This window comes from Pongo abelii, chromosome 6, assembly GCF_028885655.2.
Source record: "Pongo abelii isolate AG06213 chromosome 6, NHGRI_mPonAbe1-v2.0_pri, whole genome shotgun sequence".
Taxonomy (NCBI): domain Eukaryota; kingdom Metazoa; phylum Chordata; class Mammalia; order Primates; family Hominidae; genus Pongo; species Pongo abelii.
The window spans coordinates 36,604,500-36,631,341 of record NC_071991.2 but is presented as its reverse complement, the minus strand read 5'-3'; the positions used below and the strand labels follow the sequence as shown (position 1 = coordinate 36,631,341).

Below are 26,842 nucleotides of genomic sequence, written 5' to 3'. Positions count from 1 at the left end.
CCTGCATGGGTCAGACACAGGCTCAGAACAGAAGAGGGCTATGGGTAGAACAGAGGCAAGAGGACAAAGATCCTGTAGCCCTTGAGGTAAGAAGATCTTGGCACGGAGGCCAGTGGAGGGCAGAATTTCACACAGATGGGCAGGAAAAATGAAATATTTCAGAGTCATCCAGAAGAAGGAGAATGCAGATGTTTTGCTGGTGACTTCCAGAGGGCTAGTTCAATGGTGTTTCAGAAATGGAAAATTAAAGTAGAAGGAATTAAGCAGAGAGAGGTTGTTTTAAAAACTTGAGACTAAACAGATAAATTCTAATTTGACTTGTTGATGCATCATCATGGGAAAGGAAGGTTTGTGCAATAAATTGGGAATATACAATACATAGCACCACAGGAAGGTGTGTTGGCAGTTATTATCAAAATATTGATAAAGAACTCCCACGAGCAGGGTTCTGATGAAAATATTTTATCACATCCCTTGATGCTTGCTTGTTCCTATGGGAAATGGACAGAGCTAGAACTATTAGCTTAATGCTTATAGTGAAACAAACCTTACCCTAATGTGGAACTTCAATAAATCCCATGAAAGCAGAAGCTGTGTCTTGCTCCCTGTTCATCTCAGCAGTCCCACAGCACCAGGCTCAGGGGACATTCAGGCTATAACAAGTGAATGAACGGATCATTATACTACACGAACAATATATCACACTTCTCATCACAATGGTTTTTGATAAGGTTTCAGCAGATGTACACATTCTAATATTAAAGATTTCTGAACCCTGATGCAGGCCACTTGATAAGAAGCTATTTTCTTAGAACCCAGGCTGGCCCTTTCTTTCTGTTGAGTAAATTTGCAGCTTTTCAGAACCCCTAATTTTGAACCTAAAACTCATTGTAAATCTGAATATTATAACCATTCAGCTGGAGTCAGTTTTTAAAGTATCGGAAGGCTGGTACTGGCCTAGACCAAATAGATGTGGTTTGAGAAGTGACTCTCCAAGGTAAATCATTTCCTCCTGCATGAGTATGACTACAGTTGGGGTGTTCTCTACTTAGTGAGTGCAAAAGATCTCATCCTTGTGTGATGAGAGAGAGAGTTTTGCAAGTACAGCCTAGAGCCTGGGGGAAAGGCATGGACTTGGGAGTACATGTAAGGGATGAAAAAAACATGGAATATATTTTCATATCAGAGACTTTTCCCCCTCTTTATGCTCACATCAGTAACTTAGTCACATGTCATATAATATTTTTCAGAATCTCAAGGAAATTTAAAGTCAGGGCCAGGCGTGGTGGCTCACGCCTGTAATTCCAGCACTTTGGGAGGCTGAGGCAGGCGGATCACGAGGTCAGGAGATTGAGACCATCCTGGCTAACACGATGAAACCCTGTCTCTACTAAAAATACAAAAAATTAGCCGGGCATGGTGGTGGGTGCCTATAGTCCCAGCTACTCGGGAGGCTGAGGCAGGAGAATGGCGTGAACCTGGGAGGTGGAGCTTGTGGTGAACAGAGATCCCACCACTGCACTCCAGTCTGAGCGACAGAGCGAGACTTCGTCTCAAAAAAAAAAAAAAAAAAAAAAAAGAAATTTAAAGTCAGTTGAGGCCAAAATCCTAATATTGATCGCGTTTTGTCCTGCATATTCTATGGTAAATCAGCAAATCTTATCTCTTCTGCCCTTGAAATTCTGAATGTGCATATTTTCAGTATGTTACTACTGCTCATCTGGCCCATGGTACCACCCACTCCTACCTGGACGCTTGCACCAGCTTATTTTGTGGCTCCCTGGGGCCGCCTTTGCTCCCTACCCCAAAAGTCTCATCTCTGTGTAAGTGCCCACCATCACCCATGGAATGTGTCTGTCAGAAATTCAGCATCCCCTTTGGCTTCCTATATCTCTTAAAAGAAAGAAACAATTCCTACCTATGACCTACAGGTCCTCCTTGGTCTGGGCCCTGCAGCCTCTCCTGCTTCATCTCAAACCACTTAATCACAACCTTGCTGAAATTTCAACTCCAGCCACACCTGACCACTCCTTGCTTTCTCCTAAGTATGCCACCTGTTCTCCCATTTCAAATCACAGTTCCCTTTTCTGGAATTTTCTCTCCCTCATATTTACATGACTTGCTCACTCACTTTCTTTTAAGTTTTCCCAGCAGTGTCCAACTGGGATGAAATACTAAAAATACAAAAACAAAACACAAATCCAATTCTGTGTACCCATCTCAGATGACCTTGTGTAACTTTTGGATGATAGTCTATATCTGAGCATCTTCCTCTTCTGGTTGCAGTCTTCTGAAAGCATTTTTGTCAAGATTCCACTTATATTGATTCAGCAATAAAGGCACAATCAAGATGTTGACATTTCTCTGGGGAAAGTATTTCTAAAATTGTTAACATTGTCCTTCTTGCCCAATATTTAAGACTTTTAATGCCTCACATATGTGTTCATGATAAAGATCACACTTCTAAATTGGCATGTGCTAGCTGCTCCTGACCTATCATCTCAGCCTCATCTCTTTCTTATGGCCCCTCACTTTCCCCTCTGTGTGGCTGGCCTTTGCATCACTGCCCTGCCATCCCTGTGAGCCTGGTAGCTGCATTGCCTCTGCTGAAACTGCCTGTCTTCTCCTGCATCACCTTAAGCATTTCTGCTCAACTTTCTAGGTCCATCTCAGACATCACCTCTGTTGGAATACTTACCACACTTGCAGGATGAGTTAGTGGCTTCTCTTTCTTCTCCCACAGTTATTTGCTTATGAAATTCATCCATATTTTTATTTTTAGCAAGAATTCATATGATGACAGATATTTCCCAGACACTGTGTTAGGTCATTGCTGTATTTTAAATGTGTCTCCCAAAAGTCTGTGTGTTGGAAACTTGGTCCCCAGTGTAACAGTGTTGGGAGGAGGGGCCTTTGGGAGGTGCTTGGGTCATGAGGGCTCCACTGCTGTGAATGAATTAATGTCGGTGTCTAAGAGTGTGCTACTTATTGCTGTTGCCATGCCCTTGGACTTCCCAGACTCCAGACACTGTGAGAAATAACTTTTTTCCTTTATAAATTACCCAGTCTCATAGCCGGGCATGGTGGCTCATTCCTGTAACTCCAGAACTTTGGGAGGCTGAGGTGGGTGTATCACCTGAAGTCAGGAGTTCAAGACCAGCTTGGCCAACATGGTGAAACCCTGTCTCTACTAAAAATAAAAAAAATTAGCTGGGCGTGATGGTGGGCATCTGTAATCCCAGCTACTTGGGAGGCTGAGGCAGGAGAATTGCTTGAACCCAGGAGGCAGAGGTTGCAGTGAGCTAATATCACTGCACTCCAGCCTGAGTGACAGTCTCAATAAATAAATAAATAAATAAATAAATAAATAAATAAATAAATAACCCAGTTTCAGGTATTCTATTATAGCAACAGAAAACAGACTAAGACAGTCATTAGAGCAGTTGATGCTTCACATTATCATTATTTGTTTACATTCCTTTGTTAATAAAAGTGTAAACACTTCATGGAAGGTGTTTATACTACTGATGTTTGTGTTTTCTAAAGTCTTTATTCATAGGTATTCAATAAATATGTCATTTAAGTGAATTTGCTTTTGCACTATATTTTAGGGTTACTGTAGTACATTCCATTGTGATAATTACATTCTAAAATAAAGATAAATATGCAGCAAAATACATACTTGCTTCTTGCATTATACCTTTTAAGTTGGCATAATTTTATTAAATTAAAATATTAAATAAAGATATAAAATAATGAACCTAGGAGGAAATTTCTTTTAATAAGATTAACAGAATAAGTGAAAACAGAAGATTAAATAGATAGTGCTTAAGTAGATAAGAAGTTATCTTCCTCTGATAGAATAAAATTGAAAGGGGATAAAATATTATTTTATTTTGTGTTACTGGGGGTGGTTGTGGGTGGTGATGATAGCAGTTGTAAAGGTTAAACTTCTTCAACTACTTATTGAAATTTCATCCAAACCTTGGCATGCCAGTAATGAAATGCCACCACGTGAGAGGGATTAACCTCAGCAATGTCATGAACAAGCCAGATCCATGGTCGTTAAACTGTCTGCACATTGGAATCACTTAAGCATTTAAAAAATATTAATTTATGTTGCCTATCCAAAAAGATTCTGATTTGGTTGATTTGGAGTAAGTCTTTAACAGCAGGCATTTTAATGTTTTTGGGTGATTCTAATGGTAACCAAGTTTGAGAACCACTGGGTTAAACTGATAAACTTCCCAGCTGATTCATATCTTGACCACTGAAGCAGGAAAACAGACAGAAGTGTAAGTTAGGAGTCAGTTTAGAGATATCCACACTCACCTTCTCACTGCTAGGAAGGAACCTGATGGATACCTGGCTACTGGGTGTCAGGGGAGGACTGTTCTCTATTAGAACAAGAAAGAGCTCTTGTCTTTCTTTTCTCCCCATTTGTATATCTCTTTTGGAATCCCCTGGAGGGCCACAACTCATTAGTATGCTACAAACCCCAGGGAGGAAGGAGAAGGGTGGTGCATGTTGCATGCTAGGATGATGGGACAGAGACGAAATGAACCTGGGAGCAGTGGATGACATGCATGGTGTAGATTTTCCTGCTTTGCTTTTGATGAAATGAGAAACCTGCTAAAATCTCCAAATCACAACGAGAGAGTATGAGCATGAGAACAGGGGAAAATCTCTGATCTGTAATAGAGCTACTGAATGAACAGCATTGGCTGTTGGAATTCGGCTGGCATCCATAATCTTCAGTATGCCCTTGAGAGCTTTGGAGATATTTGAGAGAGAAGATCTGGTGGTACCCAAGTGAAGGTAAAGGGGCACCCTGGTGAGGGAGGATTCTGAGCAATGCAAAGCATCAGTACTAGTTTGCCCTTGCTGGAATCAAGGAGTAAGAAACAAAAGGACAGCAAAGCCAGTTATCAAACCTAGTATGGAAAAAGGACTGATCCCCAACCACAGAGAGGAGGTCATTGCATACCTTGAGAGGGTGTTTTCATGGGGAGCATCTCATGATGTGTTTATATCTGCATAAATAGAGGAAAATGTGTGAACTCTATGAAAGACAGGATAAAAGATAAGAAGAAAATGCCAGGCTGAGCTGCAGTGTGTTAGAAAAAAGGAGCTAGCTAAGATGAAGATAGAAATACGAATTTTCATTGGATGCAGTGAATAACATTATTGATTGATTACAAACCTCCCTCCTTCACTTAGAATTATTAACTTAAGGAACAAACATACAAACATGCAGTATTCTCAAAGAACACACAGGGAAGAGGTGACACAGTAAAACTGATCAGAGGGGAAAAGCTAGAGGAATCGGGTACAGAAAAAAAACAGATGAATAACAAAGTAAGGAGGAATGATGTAAGAAGAAAATGAATCAAGCACAAAACAAAACAACAAAATAATTCTGTACCAATGGATTGGAAGAGTTTGTCATGATTCTATCAAAATTTATGAATTAGGTATTATGGCAGTAGCAATGATTGATGCACAAATTTGGTGAATTTTCTAAAGTTCAAGGATAAAGAAAAAAGTTTTTACAAAGCTATGAGTCAAAGCACATTAGTTTCAAAGGAATAAAAATAAGACTGGCCTCTGACATTTTTTATAATTTCTCTTGAGACTTCATCTTTGACCCAGGGATTATTTTGAAACATGTTGTTTAAATTCTAAGTTTTTGAGATTTTCCTGTGGTCTTTCTGTTACTGATTTCTGGTTTGATTCATCATGGTCAGTGACCATACTCTGCATTATTTCAGTTATTTTAAATTGGTTGAAGTTCATTTTATGGTCAGGATATTGTTTATCTTGAAGCTTCCATGGGTGATTAAAAAAAAGTATTCTACTCTTGTTGTTAGAAATGTATATTATATGTCAATTAGATCCTGTTGGTTGATTGTGTGGTTTTGTTCTTCCATATCTTCACTGATCATTGAAGATTACTGAATCTTCACTGAAGATCATCACTGACACTTATTGTTTGCTGAGAGGCGAGTAGTAAAGTCTCCAAATTGTGGCTTTGTTTCTTTTTTCAGTTCCATCAGTTTTTGCTTCATGTATTTTGAAGCTCTGAGGTACACGTCAAATGTGTGTACACATTTGGCATGGTCACATATTTCTGGTGGATTGAGCCTTTTATCATTTGAGATGATTATATTTTCCTGGTAGATTAATCCTTGGCATATATGTAGTGTTCCTCTTTGTCACTAGTAAATGTAGTTGCTGTGAGATCTATTTTACCTGATCTCAACATAGTCACTCCTTCTCTTTTTCTTTTGATTAATGTTTACATAATGTATCTTTTCCGTTATTTTATTTCCAACATATTTCATTGTGTAAAGTGAGTTTTGTGTAGAGTGTATATTGTTGCGTCATATTTTTTAAACCGTGCTGCCTATCTCTGCCTTTTAATTGGTGTTTGGGAACCATTACATTTAAGGTAATTACTAATATATTTGGGTGTAAGTCTGACGTTATCATTTGTTTTATGTTTCCTCTGTTTCTCTTTTCTTGCTTTCCATGAGTTACTTGAGCATTTTTTGTTAGGATTCTATTATGATTTATTTATAGTATTTTTAAGTATATACATTCATTTAGTTTTCTTAGTGGTTCTTCTGGGTGTTATGATACATATATATGACTTATCACAGTCTACTGATATTGTTATTTACTACCTTGGGTGAAGTGTAGAAAGCTTACTTCAATTTACTTTTACTTTGTTTACCTTTAAAATATTATTGTCTTAAGTGTTTCCTATACACACCACATCAGATGGTGTTCTAATTCTTAGTTAAGTCACCAAATATGACTTAGGAAACTCATGAGATGAACGATAGTCTATTATATTTACTTCTATTTTTAACATATCTTGATGTTCATCTTTCCTTTTGTAAGTTCTAAGCCTTTTCCTGTTATGATTTCCTTTGTGCTTATGTAACTTTTTTTTGCTATTCTTTAAGAGTAAGTTTGCTAATGACAAATTTGCTTATTTTTTTCAACTGATATGATCTTTTTTTCACCTTGATTCTTGAAAGATATTTTCACTGAATATAGAATTCGTGGTTGACAACTAAAGAAAAGCTCAGGACTTGAAAAATGTGCTACTTCCTTTTGGCTTCCATGGTTTCAAATTAGAAATCCGTTACTATTCTAGTTGGTATTTTCTTCCTTCTCTCTTTGTGACGGCTTTAAAGAATTTTTTTTGTTGACTTATTAGTTTTTAGAAATTTAATTATGATGTATCTTGGTGTGGCTTTCTTTGGTTTTATCCTATTTGGGATTTACTTAGCTCTTGGATTTTTAGGTTTATGGTTTTTTTTGCCAGACTTGGGAAGTTTTCAGCTGTTATGTCTTTGAACACTTTTTCAGCCCCACTCACTCTTTCCTTTTTCTCTAAGATCGGGTAATAAGATTATTAGCTCTTGTATTGTTTTCCCAGAGGTCTCTTTCCTGAGTCTCATTTTTAAAAAAGTTTATTTCTCTATGTTATTTAGATTGGATAAGTTTTATTTTTTTCATATCTAGTCCATGGAATCTCTTCTTTTTTAGCTGCACTCAACTGTGGAGCATATCCAGTGGGTTTTAATTTCTGTCATTGTGTATTTTAGTTCTAGAATTTTCATGCATTTTTTAATCATTTATATTTTATAGTGACATTTTAATTTTTTTTCATATTTAAGGAAAATTCAAAATTACTTTTTGAAGCATCTTTATGATACATACTGTCAGATAATTCCAACATTCAGTTCATTTTGACATTACCATTTTTTTATTGCCTTTTTCAACTGGTAATATTCTGGCTCTTGTTGTGAAGGATTATTTTCAGTTGTATCCTAGGCATTTTGGAAACTGTAATATGTGACTCTGGATCCCTTTTCCTAGCAGGCAAGCCCTCTGTTGAGGAATCATATAAGAGCCACCTAGACGTGTATGTTTGATTCCCTGTGGGCCTGATGACACCACCTTGGCTAGGCAAAGGTAGAGAACTGACTTACACTGCTTTTGTGCAGATGAGTGGGATCAGATCACCCACCAGCCTCACTGACACATTCGTGGTAAATGAGGCACTGACTCATGCTGTCTTATTGCCTGTAAGTGAGTAGGGGAGTAGAGTCTGCTCCCCATTGGGCCCTGACGATGCTGGGGACAGGTAGTGAAGTACTATCTAGCTCACTTTGAAAGTATTCTTTAGTCTCATCAAAGCCAGATGGGAATGGATGCTTGGCATCCCTCTGTGCCCTGCTGCCACTGGGGTAGAGGCAGTGGTGGAACCAGGGTACTGAGTAGCCGTGTTCTGCACTTCTGGGTTCAGTCTCGTTGCTGTCAGGTAGATGTGGAGGCTCAGCTCTTTGTTGGTCCCTCGTGACATGAGAAGTAGAGTGGCAGCTAGGCCTGTCTCACTCTGCTTTGTGAAGTCTCGTTGCTACCAGGTGGGGATGGAGGCTCAACTTGCCTCAGGAACCCAGTGAGAAAACCACTGTGCCCTTTGTCTCTGTCAGGTGGGGAGTGGAAGATTCACTACCCAATGGGCCCGTCTGAAACCTGAGAGGTTGGAGACAGTTTTGCTGGTGGTGTTTGCCTAGAGTAAGGCAGATATTGCTAAAAAGTAGTTCTTTTGTTAGACCACTCTTTTCTGGGTCCTTTGGTTTTTTATTTTTGGGAGCCTTTCTTATTTGTACTCGTTGAGTTTCAATTTGGAGACTTTGGCAATGCCTTGTTCAGGATATATGTGAGGTGATAAGGAAGCCAGGGTATTTACTGTTGTATTGTTGAAGTCTTATAGTCTCAGGGCACCACCATCTTGTTTGCACCCCAGAATCTTCCTATTTCTGTTTGTTGTGTTATGTCCAGCAGTTTTTTGTTGTAAAAATGAGGACTTGGCAGAACTGGGGCTGCTCCATCTAGGAGGAATATCTCTGGCATATTAACCACAACCTCAAAGGCAAAGAATAATAGAATAGCACCTATGGAATATGGAAAGAAAAAGCTATACTCCCCACATTTTGCACCTAGTGAAGATGTTTCCCATAAAGTACATAGGCCACAGAGATATGCTCGTGTAGAATGTGGCTCAAAAATATACTGTAGACATATTGTCCGTTAAAAAGAATGCCAGGAGGTAGTTATTTGAGATAGTAACTGAAAAGAGGATCATGAAAATACTGAATGCACACAATGAAGAAAAGAACTTGGGTGAGCACTGGTTGTAGTGAAGGACATAGATTATGCAAATGTTTGCATGCATGTAGTGAAAAATTAATGGAAGATCAAGAGTTACCCATTAAACTGAAGATATGTAATATACAACTTAATAATAATGCATACATGTAGAGAAAATTCTCAACGGAAATAATTAAGATCCAAATGCAAACAATGATTACTTCTCATTGGTTTTGGATAGGATTATAAGGTATTTTAATTTTATTCTTTACCCTATTTTAAAATTTAAAACCCTTCTACAATTGGCATCTATTACTCATAAGAGTAATAATTAATCTTAATATTGAGAAAAATACATTTTTTCAGGATAGATTGATGAGGAAGAGAGAGAGAAAGTCAGCAAAACGCCTTGTAGTCAGAAGAAAGCATATATTTATTTTAATAGTTTGTTAGATTGAATTAACTTTTTACCCTTACATATTTCACTGATATCTCATAATGAATTAATTAAAACAACATAAACTTTCCACATATATTGATGGTAAGACAAGTTTTTCCTTTTGGTAGATGCTTACAGACATCTGGGAATTAATACTTCTAAAGATATACATTTTTTAGGAGTAATGAACCCAAAAGTGAGTACTTGAATTGGAGACATGTTAAGTATCTTGCTATCATAATGGATATTGGACAAAAGCACAGATGTGCATTTTTACCAATGACAAATAAACAGAGTCTGGAAACCATAACAGATGTAGCCATAATGAGAACACTAAATGAGAAAACTAATTTTGTACATTCATACATTGCTGTGGGCCAATTCCTGGAAAGAAAAGCCAGAATGTAAATGATAAGAACAATCAAACAAAGAAAAGTTATTCAAATGTACTCAACATGTACATTTTGAAACGTCATTTCTGAAAACTTGTGAAGTATTGTCGTAAAGACTTCAGTGAGATTCTTCTACTCAATTCTGGTGTTGAAACTATGCCCCTTTTACTTAGGAGCCTTGGACCTTTTACCAACATCATTGTCTCAAGATTCTATCAAAATACAATTGTTACCTACCTAGAGTACTGAGTGCTCAACATACAATGAAATCTACAACCCAATTACAGAGATTGTCCATTGCAATAATGTGTTTTTTACAGCAAGGATATCAAAGACTATAAATGATTTTCCTAGTCTCATAGGAAATTGATCAGACTGGTATCCAGAAAATCAGGGTTGTAGTTCTCACTCTGTTACCAATTATGCTTGACCTCAGATAAGTTAGTAGAGTAAGCTTATGCCTCAGTTTCCTTACCTGCACCCACTCACCAACCTCGGCTACACTTCCTCTACAGTAGGCTCTATCACGTCTGGTAGGATTCCTCTTTATGAGACAGGGCATACCTATCCTCTCTTTCTTTGGATCCATGAAGAGAGTTCTGCTTTCTAACGTTTTACCATTTTAAAGAACAAGGGGTATCATGGGAAGGTGCGGGGTAGTGTGAGGGTGAGTCCATGCAGTTGCAATTGCTCCTACCTGCTGCTTTTTGCTCAGGGATCTAGGACAACCAAGGACCTTTAGGTAGGAGAGTAAGCTTCCACCTGTGTCTTGTTTGTTCTTTCTTTATTCATTACTCTTACTTTTGAGAAAATATTCATTATTTATTTAAATAACTCCAAGTCCGTCTTCCTTTTTGAAAAATAAGAGTAAAATCTTTTTAGCACCAATTTGAAGATATATTAGCTTGATTTTTAATGTATGTTTAATTCTATGCAGCTGCTTTCAACGAATGACTATGATTCTAAAAACATCTAATGTAGTGATTGATAAGCTGAATTGCAAGATAAAAATGAAAAGTTCACCCAGTGTTCCTAAAACAAAACATTGCATGGGTTTCACCCTGCACCTCTCTGCCACCCCTCCAGTCTTCCCACTGAAGCTCCAGGGCAGCCCTGCAGGATTGTACTTTCCTTGCACTCCAGCCCTGTGCTGGGGTATCCTGTGCATCTGGAATCTACCTTTCCTTAGAAAGCTCCCCGACTTCCTCCCACCCTGCTGCACCCAACCTCCTAGGTGACCTTACACAGGACATCATCCTGTGAGTGGGCTATAGTACTCTCACCATGGTGTGTCCCTCCCATCAGACTGCTGCGGCATAATGGGCAGGGAAAAGATGCATGTTGAATGAATTCTCCGTTCTGTGAAGGAAGAGGAATCAAATCTCTATTTGACCCTTGGTGAAACTCAATTATTGTCCAGTGCCCTGGTTTTCACCACCAAAATCATAACAAAGTCAGAACATTCTTTAACACTTGGCCTGCCAGGGGCAGGCTGTTGTCTTATAAAAGCTGCTGGTCAACGTCCAGTGGAGGGAGGTGGGGAGTGAACTCAAGACTGACAGCAGGTCCAGGGTTTTCTCTACTTACCTGATGACATTATTTTCCTAAACACTGTGGTCTAAGCCCTCTCATTCTCTGTGTCTTAGCTTTGAAAGATAATTTTTTAATTTCAGAGTGAAAACATGGGAATGTTAAGCCCCAAAATGCTTCGGAATTGTCCAGGAGCTCTAAGCACTAAGCAGAAAGGCCCCATTCCAAGCCCATGAGGATTCCCTAGAGGGCCCTGTGAGAGGAACTGTAGATCAGTGTGTTCTTTAATAGAGTGTCTTTAAATATTTACTCTATGACAATCATGTAAATTATAGGACTCTAAAGCCTGTGCCAAATGAAAATCTGTGGCCTCTCTGAATTATTTATGAGTAAGGGACCTAGGAAGAGAGAGGCAGCCACTGTAGTTTGGGGGGGGTTCAGGTATTTGCACCAGTGGTTTTTTACTTCTAAGACCTAAATGGAGACAGAGCTCATGGAAGATTACAGCTATGTGCAAAAAATCGGAAGAGAAGGCAGGATGGCTGCCATCAGTGGGCTCTCTCCTGAAGTTCATTATGTGAAATTTATCAGCTGCTCTCTTCTGCTGTCATGGTTGAGGTTTTCATTTCTATGTTATGCTGTCGTTGGGATCCATTGCGGCTCATTGTAGAGGCAGGATTTTCAGTGCTCTGTATGTTAGTAGGTGATTTGATGAGAGAGACACATACCTGTGACTCCAGACTTGTGGGTTCTGCCTGTGTCAGGAGCAGGTTCCAAACTCCAGGAAAAGTCACAACGTTCCTCTGATTCTGTTTCTGCTTCTGGAACACGAGGGCCTGTCCAAGCTAGACCACTTCAAGGGATTTCATTTTCCTATAAGAATCTACAATTCTAAAATGCTGAAAGCTGACTTACAAAGAACTGTGCATAGTATACTAGCTTCCTTAACACAATTTCACCATCAGATTACTGAATGAGAAAATGTATTATGAAAGCTTCCAGGAGAGGGTCTGGCACATTGGGGAATTACTAACTACAGGAGCAGTCAATCATTTCACCAGCGAGATGGGAGACCAGATGTACTCTCGCCTCCTAGATGAAAACCCTAAAAGAATGACACAAATCCGGGAAATGTGCTAAAATGAAGGGCAATAAATTCATAACAGAGAAACTAGGATACAGAAAGCAAATATGAGAGCACTGTTTTTAATCTTTCAGCAGTGACTGTCACGGTTTAAGGTAAGAAAAGGTATTTATGCGACTTGATCAAATAAAGATCCAACCTTGGTAGTTTAATGTTTTATTATTGAGCTCCCCACAGAAACAGCAGTGTTCTTTTGGCAGCTTTTCACTGCAGAATGAATAGAACAGAGACATTCAACCTCCAGCCCTGTATCCTTCCCACTGTATGGCTATAGTCTTTGGAAAACCAGACACGTGTGCTGAAGAAAGGTGTATGATATGCTGGCAGGGAAATGGTTGTGGTGTCTGTAGACAAAGGTCTGAATGTCAGCTGTGTCATAGCTGTCAGTCTATAGGAAGATTTCCTAAATATCTGTGCTTCAGATACTGCTTCTGTAAACAGGCATAATAATTCTGATGTGACATAGTTGCTCTATCAGAATTTATACAAATAGTCTAATGTCCTAAACAGCATATAGCACATGGCTACAGGCTAATTTTTGTGTATTTCTGGCTACCAACGCTTTCTCTCTGCTCACAAGTTTGAAAGGACTTAGAGTTTGAGATTTTCGTCTCCTCCTTTTTGCCCATCTTCATACTCCTGAAAATTTAATTAATCCTTTTTTGTGAGGATAACTAAGATCTAATTTCTCAGCAAATGTTTAGTATGCAAAACATTATTAACTATAGTTGCCATGCTATACATTAGGTCTCCAGAACTTATTTACATATTTACTTATGTATGTATTTATTTATTGAGAGAGATGAGGTCTCACTCTGTTGCCCAGGCTGGAATGCAGTGGCACAATCATGGTTCACTGCAGCCTCAAACTCCTGGGCTCAAGCAGTCCTCCCACCTCAGCCTTTCAAGTAGCTGGCACTACAGTTGCATGCCACCATGCCCTGATAATTAAAACAATTTGTTTGGTAGAAATGGGGTCTCTCCATGTTGTCCGGGCTGGCCTCAAGCTTTTGGGCTTGAGCAATCTTCCTTCCTTGGCCTCCCAAAGGGCTGAGATTACAGGTGTGAGCTACCATGCCCAGCCTTTATTTATCTTATATCTGGAAGTTTGTATCCTTTGACTAACATCTCCCCGTTGCCTCTTTCCTCTGGCCTGTGGTGACAGCCTTCTACTCTCTCTTTCTGTGAATTTGACTTTTAAAAGTTCCACGCGTAAATGAGATTTTGCAGTGTTTGTCTTTCTTTGCCTGACTTATTTCTCTTAACATAATGTCTTCCATGTTCATTCATGTTGTCTCAAAGACAGGATTTCCTTCTCTTTTGAAGCTGAGTAATGTTCCATTATGTGCATGAATATCTATCTTATATTTTCTGTATCCATTTATCAACAGACACAGGTTATTTTCATATCTTGGCTATTGTGAATAATGCTGCAATGAATATGGGCCTGCAGATATCTCTTCAAGATAATATTTTATTTTACTTTATTTTTTGACATACATCCAGAAATGGGTTTGCTGGAGCATATGGTAGATCTATTTTTAATTTTCTGAGGCACCCCTGTACTGTTTTCCATAATGGCTGTACTAATTTACATTCTCACCAGCAGGATAAAAATTGTGATAATCATTTTGTAATGTATACGTATATCAAAACATTACATTGTACACCTTAAATGTTTGCAATTATTATTTGTCAGTTATACCTGAATAAAGCTGTAAACAAAACAAACAAAATGAAAGCAATAATAATTGAAAACAAAGGATATTTAATTCAGCATCGGACAGACGTGAGGCAGGAGTGGGGTGTCAGCAGGGTTGGACAGGAAGCATAAGGAAATGACGACATATGCCTGCAGCCATAGAGTTTGGGGAAATGATAGCAATCCAGCTTTTCAAATGGGAGCAGTGGGAGAATACAAAGATTGGATTTGATTTTAAAGGAGATCTGTGTCTAGGTAAAGAATATGGATTCTATATTTTTCTATTTCTTTCTGGAAGTTCTCTAGGCTTTCTGGGTGAGGGATTCATGAGTGTGCAGAGAGGTGAGTTGAGCAGGGATGCACATGTTTGTGAGTGAGGCCTGGCACTGCGAGGATGGAGTTCACGTGAAAGTAACAGGACTCGGCAACTTCTTGGATGTGTTGGGTGAAGAAGAGCAGGGAGATGGGGAGGAGTTAGTGTTTTTTGAGCCTGGGTGACTGGGAAGATGATGGGGATATTTGCCCCAGGGTGTGTGTGTGCATATTTAGGTTAAACAATTTCAGTATTCTCCTGTGTTCCTCAAATAATATAATTCCAAGACATGTACTCAGCTAACCACATTTCTCTGGATCCTCTTAATCTGGAGTGTTCTCATTCTTATGTAGAGTCTAGAAGAGCACACAACATTGCAAATTTACTCCACAGCACCAGTGGTCCATGGGCCATACTTTGGCAGGATCTGATACTTTATAAACACTGTCTAATGTTGCTTGGCTTTTTCCGACCTCCTGATAAGGTTGGTTGACATTGGGCTGCACATCAGGTGAGAAGCTGCCTGTGAGTCAACACTTTAGCTAGGAAGGACAGGACTGGCAGGCCCCATGAGGTGTAGGCTGGAAGTCAAGCTTGGTGAAAGAAAGACACATAGGAGAAAGACTGGTGGGTGTTATTGGTCCAGACAGGTGAGGGATCAAGACCACACAGTTCAGTTCATGATGAATGTGGTAAGTCCAGGATCCAGGAAGCGATGCAGCAGGTGTCAGGCACACACACTGCGAGCCTGGACCAGAATATCTGGACAGTATTAATTTATAATCAAAAAAATTTATTCTGGAAAACTGTACAGTGGATTCGCTGAACCAACAGCTCCTACTGTTGTTGCTTTTATGAGCCGGAACTTGCCTTAGTACGTGGCTGAGTCCCCAGTGGAAGGAAAAAAAAGGCTGGCATAGACGGGGAGAAGAGCAGGTGGCAAAGGGACAGAGGTCCAGATGCCTGGTCGCAAAGCTGTTGGAAGTTTGGAGCACTGTAGCCTGTTCCAACTCTGTACCTTTTTTGTAGGCTTACTTATACCCCATGATGTTTCAGAAAGGATTTAATGTGCTCTCATAAGGCAATGCCAATAAGATAATACCGATAAGATGAATTAAAATACAGGTGGTAGTATAAATTAAAATACAGATGATAGGGTAAATTAAAGGCGAGCCAAAAGAAAAATAAGCAAAATCTAGGACTGGCAACATGAAATGGAGCAAGGATTTGTGCCTTTGGTAATGGCCTCCGCATACAAGCCACACATTTGACTCCAATCACTGACACAACCAATTAGGCAAAGGAAACCTGATTACTCTCACAGTCCACAATGTCCAAGATAAAACACGAACCAATTTTATATATGGAGATCTTCTTAACAGAATATTGACTAGAATTTCTGGGGAAGCGCTGTCCCACTCTGTGATATTATAAACAGCTCTTATAATAAAATCCTTTTAATTGATAAGCTGATGGCATTTTCTTCATTTTGACTGCTGGCATCACACACATGCACAAGCCCAAGAAAGCAAACAAAGCAAAACAAAACGAACAACCCCAAAACCAAAATTGGTTCAGTGAAACAGTCCAGTTATCTATCTATCTAGACCTGGCTTGATCTAGAGGTGAATATTGATCTGATTCATATCAAATAGTCTTCTTTGCATATTGTTACTTAGCCTGAGTATGTTTCCTCTCTGCAAACATAGGCTGTGGGATACTTATGAGGATTACGCAATAAAATACGAGAACCTATGAACATAGGGCCTGTCATGTAAAGCATGAACAATTCATGCTGGTTGTGTTTGACAACAACAGCAATGACAGAAATCCCAGGACATATTTGCTGAATTTCACAATGGAATTTGCCATTCTTTTCTGCTAATTGGCCAGGGCCTGGGCAAAGCAAGCAGAATACATTGTGATGGCACAGGGAATCTGCGTAGCCTGTAGATGAGCTGTGATTCACCATGCAGGAGCAGGCTGATGGCTCACTTTTCAATTTGTCTTTCACAGGAATAACACTCTACAGCCACCCATATGGAGGGGCCTTGCTGAATGAGGACAAGATGTGAGTTGATGGAATGCTGAGGGGTGTGTGACCCTGACTATGGAAGAAAATCTTTGTGTTACTTAGGGATGACTGTGGTCTCTCTTTTGTGTTTGCCCCAAGAGATGGCTTATAGAGTTAGCAAGAAATGCCCACAGGACTTGGGCATTTCTTTGCAAAGTGTGAGAAAAACAACTATTAAGAGAGGCAGTACATTGACTGAGCTTAAAACAGATGAGTTTGTCATGCAACTGTACTTCTAAGCAGAAATTCTTCTAAGGGAATGATTTACCAGAAGCTTATGTGACTGTACATCTTCTGAAGAGCTTTTGGGGTTAAAATCATAAACATTGCATTCATGTACATAAACGTAGTAACGCCTCCTTGAATATTTCTCATGCAAGATTTTCCTCATGATCCAGATGGAGACATGGGTGGGGATAAGGCCAGAGCTCTTCAGATACAGAATTCTGTGTCAGTTCTCACTGTCTTTGTAAAGGGTAGCATGCTTCCACCTGTGTTCTCTTTTTCTCCCCCATCTCCCTTCTCTATTATATAGTTGACAAACTTTTAATTAAGAGTCGATAATAAAAGTAGGTATTTTTTAAAAACTTTTTATGACCTACCAAATTAAGTTGCAGAATGCAAATCTGCTTAATGTGCATTCTCTGCTCAAGTTGTTAATCTGGCAGGAACCGGCAGGAAGCACCGGTTGGGTTGCAGCTTGTCCTCACGTTCACATAATGATTTTCAGGATTCTAGCTTTAACAGTGTCTGACACCTTCCAGAATTCCAAGAGTAGGCTAGCTGACATCTGTTGTAGAATGTGATACAATGGAGCAGAAGGCATGGCACAGAAGATGACTTGTGCTGAGGAGTTCCATCATGTCGGCCTCCTGAAAGACCATCTGTGGTCTGACTGTTCCTAAAGAAGGAGTTGAGAGGAGGCAGCAATTGACTTGAGTAAAAGTAGTAGTGCTCCAGGTAAAACAATTACTAATAAAACGTACAGTGGATAATATTACAAAGCACCTCAATCTATTGCAAAATCTCCTTGGGATTTCATGTGACTAAATTCAGAGATGGGCCAGTGCAGTGTGGAGCCATAGTGAAGGCTCCTCTCTGGCAGGTGCTACTACTGTATTGCAAAGCAGTCCTTGTGTGGGCAAAGGTCACCGCTTACCCGGATGCTGCTCGGGGGATATCTTTCATCTAAATTGGGAGTCAGGCTCAATGGTGAAGAGCAGATTTTGACACAAGAAGACTCCAAAATGCCCTCAAACTGTGCTCCTCAGTTATGTCTTCTGTAAACTGAGCTTAGTCATCCATGTCTCAAAAGGTGGCTGAGGGGATTTAATGAGGGGATCCATGCCCTTAGCCAACATGCCTGGCTGATTATGAATTTTTAATTAGCAGTTTTCACTGCTGTCATCATTGCTGATTGTTATTAGCAAAGAAGGCTTGTGTTCTTTGTCTGGTGCCTGAGAGCTGCTGTGTTCCATCCGCAGCCTGGAGAGCATCCGTCAGTGTGGAGTGGCCCTCTGCATCGTGCTGGGATTCTCCATCCTGTCTGCATCCATTGGCAGCTCCGTGGTGAGGGACAGAGTGATTGGAGCCAAAAGGTTGCAGCACATAAGTGGCCTTGGCTACAGGATGTACTGGTTCACAAACTTCCTATATGACATGGTAGGATTTGGGAATGAGATTCTGTGTGTCTCCACAATAGTGATCTAAATAGTGTGTGTATGGAGGGATGGAGTGGGGCGTGGGGCCCTGGCTGCCTTGGAGTGTCCACAAAAAGGGGTCATCTTATTGATAAGAGCATTTCAGATTAAGTCACCTTTACTGATCACCATAGAATTGGTTCATAAGGGGAAGACTGATAAGCTTCAGGCTGGAGAACTGGGAAATTATAGAACTTCACAAAGATGCAAATTTTCTTATTGAGGAGATGAGAAAATTATCACCTTTACTATGCTCTTTACAATGGGGTAGCAGATGAGGTGATAAAAATCATTAGAAATGATCTTTCATCTGCATGCTTAACACCCCCTCCTGTGAGAACTGTGCCTCATTGCCTAATACGTATGGTGGGTATTATTAGCATTTTTGGAATGCACTCAGTTCCCCAATGGAAACCCTCCAGATCAGTGTCTCCCATCCTGAGGGACAATAACAGATGCTTTGTCTAGGTGTTCCCTATTCTTCAGGACATTTATCTTAAGTAATAAAAAGCATCTTATATGATAAGTTGTTCTTAGTGGTCAATATCTACTGTCATTGTTCTCTGGTGGAGCTGTCTTTATTTTGTAGAAAAGTGATATCCTTGCCCTCATACATATGATTCATCTTGTGATACAGAAAATCATACGTAAGTCAGTGGAAGGCCAGAGGGCAACCATTTACTGAGCACCTTCCATGCACTAGGTGCTGTCCCAGCTGTGCTACGCCATGCACAAATTTCCGCATATTAACATGTTGCTTTCCTGTAAGGTTTATTTCTTTGAGCTGGCTTAGAATTTAGCTAATTTATTTTCTTTTGATCATGTAACTTGGATTTTTGTTTGGTTTTGAAAGTACAATTTATCAGGGTCACACCTAAGTTACCTAACATTTCAAGAGTTCATTTAATTTAATCAGAGGTTTCTTTGAACCTGCCTGGTGATAGGTATCACCTGGGACATTTGGTAACAATAAGGATTCCCAAGGGCCTATCCTTCAAGATTCTATTCAATAGGACTGGGGGGACTTGGAGGTCTGTGTTTTACTAGGTACTCAAGGTGATTTATGAATCTTAACCAAGATTGACAATCTGGATCTTTAAACCCTTATCTTTACTGAGGGACACTTGAAGGCAGGCAAGTGGAAATGACTTGTCCAAGATTTTACATCTAGTTGGTACAGAGATGGCTTCACAGTGCCAGCCTCTGTCTCCTGGTCCAGTTTTGTTCCCAGTGCTACACACTGTTGCTGGCTACTTGTCTCTCTTCCATCTGTCATTTAACAGTGTCTAAGGGCCACAGCTTTCCCAGAGAAAAGGGAAGAAGTGTGTGGCAAGAGAGAATCACAACACACAGGGGGCCATGCTTCTAGGACACCATGGGGCTTTCAAAGTCTCCAAAACCTCAGGATCTTCCTTCTTTTCAGCACCCTTAGTTTATTATCTCTTTATGCCTCCTGCTCAGTCTGACCCTTCTTTACTCTGTGATGTTTGACCTTGGTGATTAAGGACAGGGAGGGTTTTTTGCTTCTTGGTTGGATGGTTTTCCATCTTCATCCAATCATACTCTGCTTATTCTATTCAATCACTGATTTAATAAATATTTTGAGGATCTGTTGTGGGTCAAGGTGGGTCCAAGGTTGCTGTAGACTAAATGATTATGTCCCCCCAAAATTCATGTTGACACCTAATCCCCAGTGTGATGGTATTTGGAGGTGGGATCTTGGAGAGATAATTAGGTTCTGAGAGTGGAGCCCTCCTGAATGGGATAAATGGCCTTGTGAAAGAGGCCTCAGAGAGCTCTATGTGAGGACACAGTGAGAAGTCACAGGCTGAACCAGGAAGCTGGCCCTTGCCAGACACTGAATCTGCCAGCACCTTGATTCTGGTCTTTCCAGCCTCCAGAACTGTGAGCAATGAAGTTATGTGGTTTATAAGATACTTGGTCTATGTTATTCTATCATAGCCCCCCAAATGGTGTTGGGCATAAAGCCATGCATAAAGCAGAGAAGATTGCTCCCCTCAAAGAGATTCTTATGAGAGGAAGCAGAAAACAAGCAAGTAAACAAACAAATAAATAAATGTGCAAGATACAGTTGGCCCATGACTGGGTCTATTGAAAGAATGAAAGAGAATGATGGGATGGAGGATAACTTCAAATATGAAGGTCAAAGAAGACAGTGAAACTTTAGCTGACATCTGTGAGGTAAGAAGGGGCCCTCCCCATGGATGACATGCAGGAAGAGCTCTGCAGCTTGAGGCTCTAAGAGAAGAAGGAGCCAGGTGAGTGAGAGCCTGAAGGAAAGCCATGGCTGTTGTTGGCCTGCAGGGAGCACCTTAAGGTGAGGCTGGATAGGGAGGTAGTGCAAGGAGCGTGTCCTTGGTTCTACGTGTGTGGGAGGAGGCTGTGTTTCATGAAAGCTGATTGGATTCCTTGACCCTCCTCAAAGGAGGTGGATATACATGACAGTAGTAGTCACCTCAGGCCACCATAACAAAATACCATAGGCTGGGTGGCTTCACCCCGGAAACTTGATTCTCTCATTGTCCTGGAGGCTGGAAGTCTGAGATCAAGGAGTTGGCAGGGTTGGTTCCTTCTGAGGCTTCTCTCCTTGGCTTGTGGACAGCCATCCTTTCCCTGTGTCCTCACATGTCAGCCCTCTGAGAGTGACTGCATCCTGATCTCCTCTAGAGACACCAGTCGTGTTGGATGAGGGCTCACCCAATTGACTTCATTTTACCTTAATCACTTGTTCAAAGCCCTGTCTCCAAATACAGTCACATCTTGAAATACTGGGGGTTCAATGTATAAATTTTGGGGGCATACAACTCAGATTGAAACAAGCGAATTTCCAGGACTAATTCCACGGCTACAGAACTCCTAATGTGCAAAATAGGAAATATATTTGTGAAGTTGAAAGGAAACTTCAGGATAAGTAGATGATAATAAATATGACCATCTGATATAACAGCTCTCCCTTATTTCTTTTTATCTTCTCAGCTCTTTTACTTGGTTTCCGTCTGCCTGTGTGTTGCTGTTATTGTCGCCTTCCAGTTAACAGCTTTTACTTTCCGCGAGAACTTGGCAGCCACGGCCCTCCTGCTGTCACTTTTCGGGTATGTGATGAGAAACGCTGCTGCAGAATTACGGTTTGTTTTCTGAAAGAGAAAACCCTCAGGATGGCTTTGAACCCGCTGTCGACTTCATGATTTCCTCTCTTTTGAAGCAATTATGTTGCTTCTGCAAGGGACACGGAGCAAACAAGCCTGAGCAGGATGATGAATGCCCCGTGGAGGAGGGAAGGGCTGACCAGGTCGTGATGAAGACAGCACTGCCCTGTCTCAGACAGGCCCTTGAGCTGTTTGACAAACTTGTGCAGCTGGAAATGGATTCTCTATTATTCTCACTTTGACATTAATCAGGGGCTCAAATACATAATCCAGTTAGCTCGGAGATTGCATTTGTGGAGGTTCTCTCAGCAAGCTGTCTGGCATTTTTTCTCCTCTCCTGTGATATTAGTAGTTTGAAAATGTTTTGTTTAATTTCTATCACTTTTTTTCAGATGAAAAATAGCAAATAGAGAAAAGTCATTTTATGAATTTGTGATTTATGCATGCTAGTCAGGATCATTGCTAGTGGCCTCAAAATTATATCTATCTGGTATCAGGATATATATGTCTTCTTATTTGTCATGCACGTATGCTTATATACAGGCTAACTACATAAGAGATGCTTAGTAGGGAAAATCATTATCATACTAATTTATTATAATTCAAGGCTATTTTAAAAGATGAAACAGCTTGCTCTTATTTAAGAGGATTACAAGTAAAATGATTTTTACAGTTTGTATTTATATAAGTGCCCTAGAATAATTCAAAACATCTAATTAGAGACAGAGTTTTACTTAAACAAATACATATCATTACTAGATGATTGTATAGGTGGGTGGGTGGATGGATGGAAGTATGTAGATAAGAGAGAGAAAGATAGACAGGGAGAGAGAGATTAACAGAGAGAGGGAAAGAGAGACTAAGAGAGAGAGGGAGAGAGAGATTAAGAGAGAGAGAGAGAAACAAGACAGACAACTTTTGGGGGAACATTGATATTACTACTCACTAACCCCAATGCTGTGGCATTGGTAATACTAATTATTCTGTCTAATCCTCAGTTTTTTCTTTGTAAAACTTCATGTCTTTTGCTATAAAGATTAAATTAAATAGTTTATATGAATATCATGGACAATGACTGGTACAAAGTTCCCATTAAATTAATTTTAGCCATTATTGTTACTCTTTAGAATTATTTTACTCTTTAGAAGATGTAATATCCTAAGCTATAAAACATGCTTATAGTAGACACATATTTATTATATTTAGCTAGAAATTTATGGACTTGTGTATAAAGATCTATATGTGTGTGTACCCAGCTCTAAGAACACAGTTTGATTTCAGTTTATTGATCCAATTGAATGGATACTGTTGTCATGTCTCCCTCTATTTCAAGTAAAATAGACTTTGCTATAAAATTATTTTTGAATTTTAGGAGAGTATATCTTAAAAACTGAGTTAAAACTTAGATGAAATGGTTAGAAAGCCTTGAAAACATGCTTTTAGAAATTTTTATTAATGTTGTTTTGATTGTGAAACCCTTTAAGAATTTGAATTAAACTACGAATTCTCTTCACATACATAACTACCACATTTTTCAAAGAATTTCTGGAGATTCACAGGTCTGTTGAAGCACAATCATAGGCAATAGGGGTTACACACTTCTGGTTAAGAACTCTTAGGTTGCAGGGACTGGAAAGATGTCAAAGATAACTCAGACCATGTTTGTGATCATGGCTAACCCCAGGGCAGAAGAGCCCCCAAGGGAAGTTGATCAGGGTCACTGGGTGACATCCATGGGGATGCAGATTTAGAAGGTAGCTCTTTCTTCATTGGAGCACAGCCAGTGGAACTGGTGACACCCTCCCCACCCACTGTAACAGGAGGGGCAGTGAGAGAACCGGTCTGGGGAACCGCTGTCTCCTGTGTGCCTGGCAATCTCTGGGTAAGGATAGCAGAATTGGCTCACGCCTGCTGTCCCTCTAAGCACCTGTGGGTACAGGGAGCCCAAGGGCAAACTCAGGAAAGCTGAATCCCAAGCTGAAACCTAAGAGCCCATCCAGGCATTAAATGGCTGCTTAAAGGCAGGAATCTGAAGCAATAAGGGATAGTATACACGAATTGATTCTTTTAAGAGATAACAAGATAAACATGCCCAATCACAGTCTTATTGTTTTTCTTCTTTCTATCAAGGACAATTTGTTATTTAAACTATAAAAGGGAGAGTCAGGGAGAATTAGCATCCAAAAGAGGGAAGTAACACCTAAAATGAATGAAAGAAAACAGAGCCTAACTTACATAAAAATGGAAACCTTAAGAATATATTTGATGTATATTTAGCACTAAAAGATGAGATTGCAGAATCCTGCTTGGTGTCTTGGGAAATCTACAAAGCATGGGGAAGTGGCCGATTTTCAAAAGGGGAATTTTCTTCCCCCAAAATTCCATGATGTTGTGAACAGTGGGCCAGTCTCTAGCAAATTTTAAAATCATTAAAATGATATTATATTTTAACAAAAGCCTGGAGATTGTTGAAATTCATTGTAATTTTCATAAAAAAAAGCCAATTTTATTTTTTTCTTATAAAATAGGAGGCCGGAGCTGCTAATACGTTAATTTGAGCCAAGTATTTGAAAGATAACTAATGAAAATGTAGTAAAAAAAAGTGATGGAATCATAGCCCGTTGAAAACCACACTGGAATACTCTTCATTCATCTAGCAATAGGAACTCTCGTGTGGCTTCATTTAGGGCTATGTCTCTGATTCTTTGTTTTTCTTAAATAATGCTTTGATCCACTTGTCAAATATTTAAATGACATAACCCAGCATGGAAACCTTATGTAATAAGTAACTAGATACAGATCCTGAACCATCTCAAAAGAAGTAGAGCCTAATGTTGAGGTGGTAATTAGTCACTCAAGTGCAGATCAGGTATGCAGGCTCCACAGCAAGACAGGGAGGCTGCTGCACCCTTAGATTGTATTGTTGGATGTGGAGATGCGGATCAAAGCAGATGATAATCTTGCTGTGTGTTGTGCCAGGCCAACCACATCATGTTCTCTGTGAGGTGGCCTTACCTAAACTCCCCTAAGTCCTACAATGCAAAATTTAACAGAGAGAGCTGGTTGAATATCATGTTGTTAAAGGAGCAGAGAAAGACCCAGTCTTTTGTAGTGGAGGTTTAAGCAGAATAACATGGCTATCCTCAGCTATTTAAAGGACTGTCACATGGAAAAGAAAAGCAATGTGTCACGTGTTATTCCAGAATATAGAGTTTGAATCAGTAGTTATAAGTTGGAGAGAGTTTTCATTCACTCTTAGAATGAATTTTATAGCAATTACAGCTGCCCCAAAATTTGGCTTACAAACTTCTACTACTGCTTATATTTCTGTTGCAAAAATACTTGCAGTTCTGTGATATCATTTGATTCTCAAAACAGTTGCGTGACGGAGTGTAGCACTTGATTTTTGTCTCAGAAGGGACAGTAAAGGAAAGAGGGTAGGTGTGTGGTGTGGGTGAATATGTGTTGGGGTTTGAATTCTCTGTGTGGTAGTTTATTTCAGACAGAGATGTTGATAATGTACAGCCCTAAGAAGTCATGACTTATCTCTCTGGCAATTATTTTGATTTAATTAGTTGATTGTCTTATGTAGCAACTGTTTTAGAACAGCTCTTGCCTCCATTGTGTGCTTTGAAATAATTATCTTCATGCCCACATTTTGAGGCAGATTGCTATTGAGTAGAGTGTCTAAAACACTATATGATTTTATATATCATATTATATATATCTTATGAACTATGAGAATGTATCTTTTAACCCAGGAAAGCATTCCAATATCATGGATGTCATATGAAAGGGGGTGCACACTAGACTAAGTGTTAACTTGAGGGCCTGGCATCTCTTATATCATTTTGAAGTCTCATACTTTTCAGAACTTGTTAACATATTAGGAAAACCTCAGACATTTTGCAGGCACTGAGGTGTTTCAGGTTAAGCCAATTATTCACCATAAGAAAACAGTGATACATTTACCTTGAGTGAGCAGAGAACTTGTTGGAGCTCCAGATATATGAGAATCTTTTGGGAAAGTCGTGATTCAAAATCAGTGACTTCTCTGCTGATATTAGGAACCATCATTCAAAGTGTACTTCCTTTATTGGTTGCAGTGGTATTATTTCAGGAAGGAGATGAGGGAAGTTGCCATGAGTGAAACCTGGCTCTAGAATTGAGGAGACAGAATGAAGAAAATGAGATGTTTTCCTTTTAGGGACATTTGGGTGGTATCTTAAATCCTGATGTCATCTGACACATGTGGGGACTGCTTCTAGGGTTCCATGTTTAGCAATACTTCTTACTCCCCAGCTTTGGGGCCACATGGAAATGAATCCCATATTCATCTACTTACCACCTGCAAAGCTCGATCAAGTGTCTGAACTCTGCAAATCCCCATTGTTCTGCCTGTAAGATGACAGTTACAGTGCTGTCTCCTGGGTTGCTGGGGACTAAAGGAAGATTAGGGCACACTAAGGAGTTACAGATGGTACCCCCTGTGCAGTGGATGCTGGAAGGAGGCTTTCAGTTTTTATTTTTAGGCCTTATTTTTTTTACGTAGCTCTGCAGCTTTTTATATTCTTGATATCTTTTGATTCTCAATATAATGAGTAAGTATTGTTCCTGCCTTCCTGATGAGAAGCAGAGCAAAGAAGCTCCTTTTGGAGAAGAGAGGTTGGAGAAGTCAGCCGTCTTTCTCCAGGCCACAGAGCCAACAAGTTCAGGCCCACGTACAACCTGTGTGTGTGTTGTGACCCCATCCAGTGTTCTTTATTGCATTGCAGAGTCCTCTGAAGCCCCAGGAAGAGTGTGTTGTCTTTGAAAAATACCGTGGAATGTATTATGTAAAGTTCATTTCTGTTCACCAAGTGAGGAAAAATTGCTGGGCCAATAAAATTGCATCTATAATTCAGTCTTACGGCTGTCCCCTTATCTGCATTTTTGCTTTCAGAGAATTCGGTTACCCACAGTCAACTGTGGTCTCAAGATATTAAATGGAAAATTCCAGAAATAAACAATTCATCAGTTTTAAAGGGCACAATGTTCTGAGTAGCAGGATGAAATCTTGTACTGTCTTGCTCTATCCCATCAGAGATGTGAATTTCCCCTTTGTCCTGCATATCCTCACTTTGGACCTGGGAGTCAGTGAGTTACCAAATTGACTGTTGCAGCATGGCAGTGCTTGTGTTCAAGGGACCTTTGTTTTACTAGATGGCCCC

General features: G+C 39.9%; 1 protein-coding gene across 3 annotated transcripts in view; it reads left to right on the top strand.

The window, feature by feature from the left end:
- Nucleotides 1–26,842, top strand: part of ABCA13 (ATP binding cassette subfamily A member 13) — a 486,937-nt gene that overhangs the window by 318,305 nt on the left and 141,790 nt on the right. For all 3 annotated transcript variants that reach the window (XM_054559199.1, XM_024249790.2, XM_054559198.1), the window contains 3 exons: nt 16,708–16,762; nt 18,250–18,427; nt 21,463–21,578. In XM_054559199.1, the coding sequence (XP_054415174.1) occupies nt 16,708–16,762; nt 18,250–18,427; nt 21,463–21,578 (349 nt within the window). The remainder of the gene's footprint in view (nt 1–16,707; nt 16,763–18,249; nt 18,428–21,462; nt 21,579–26,842) is intronic.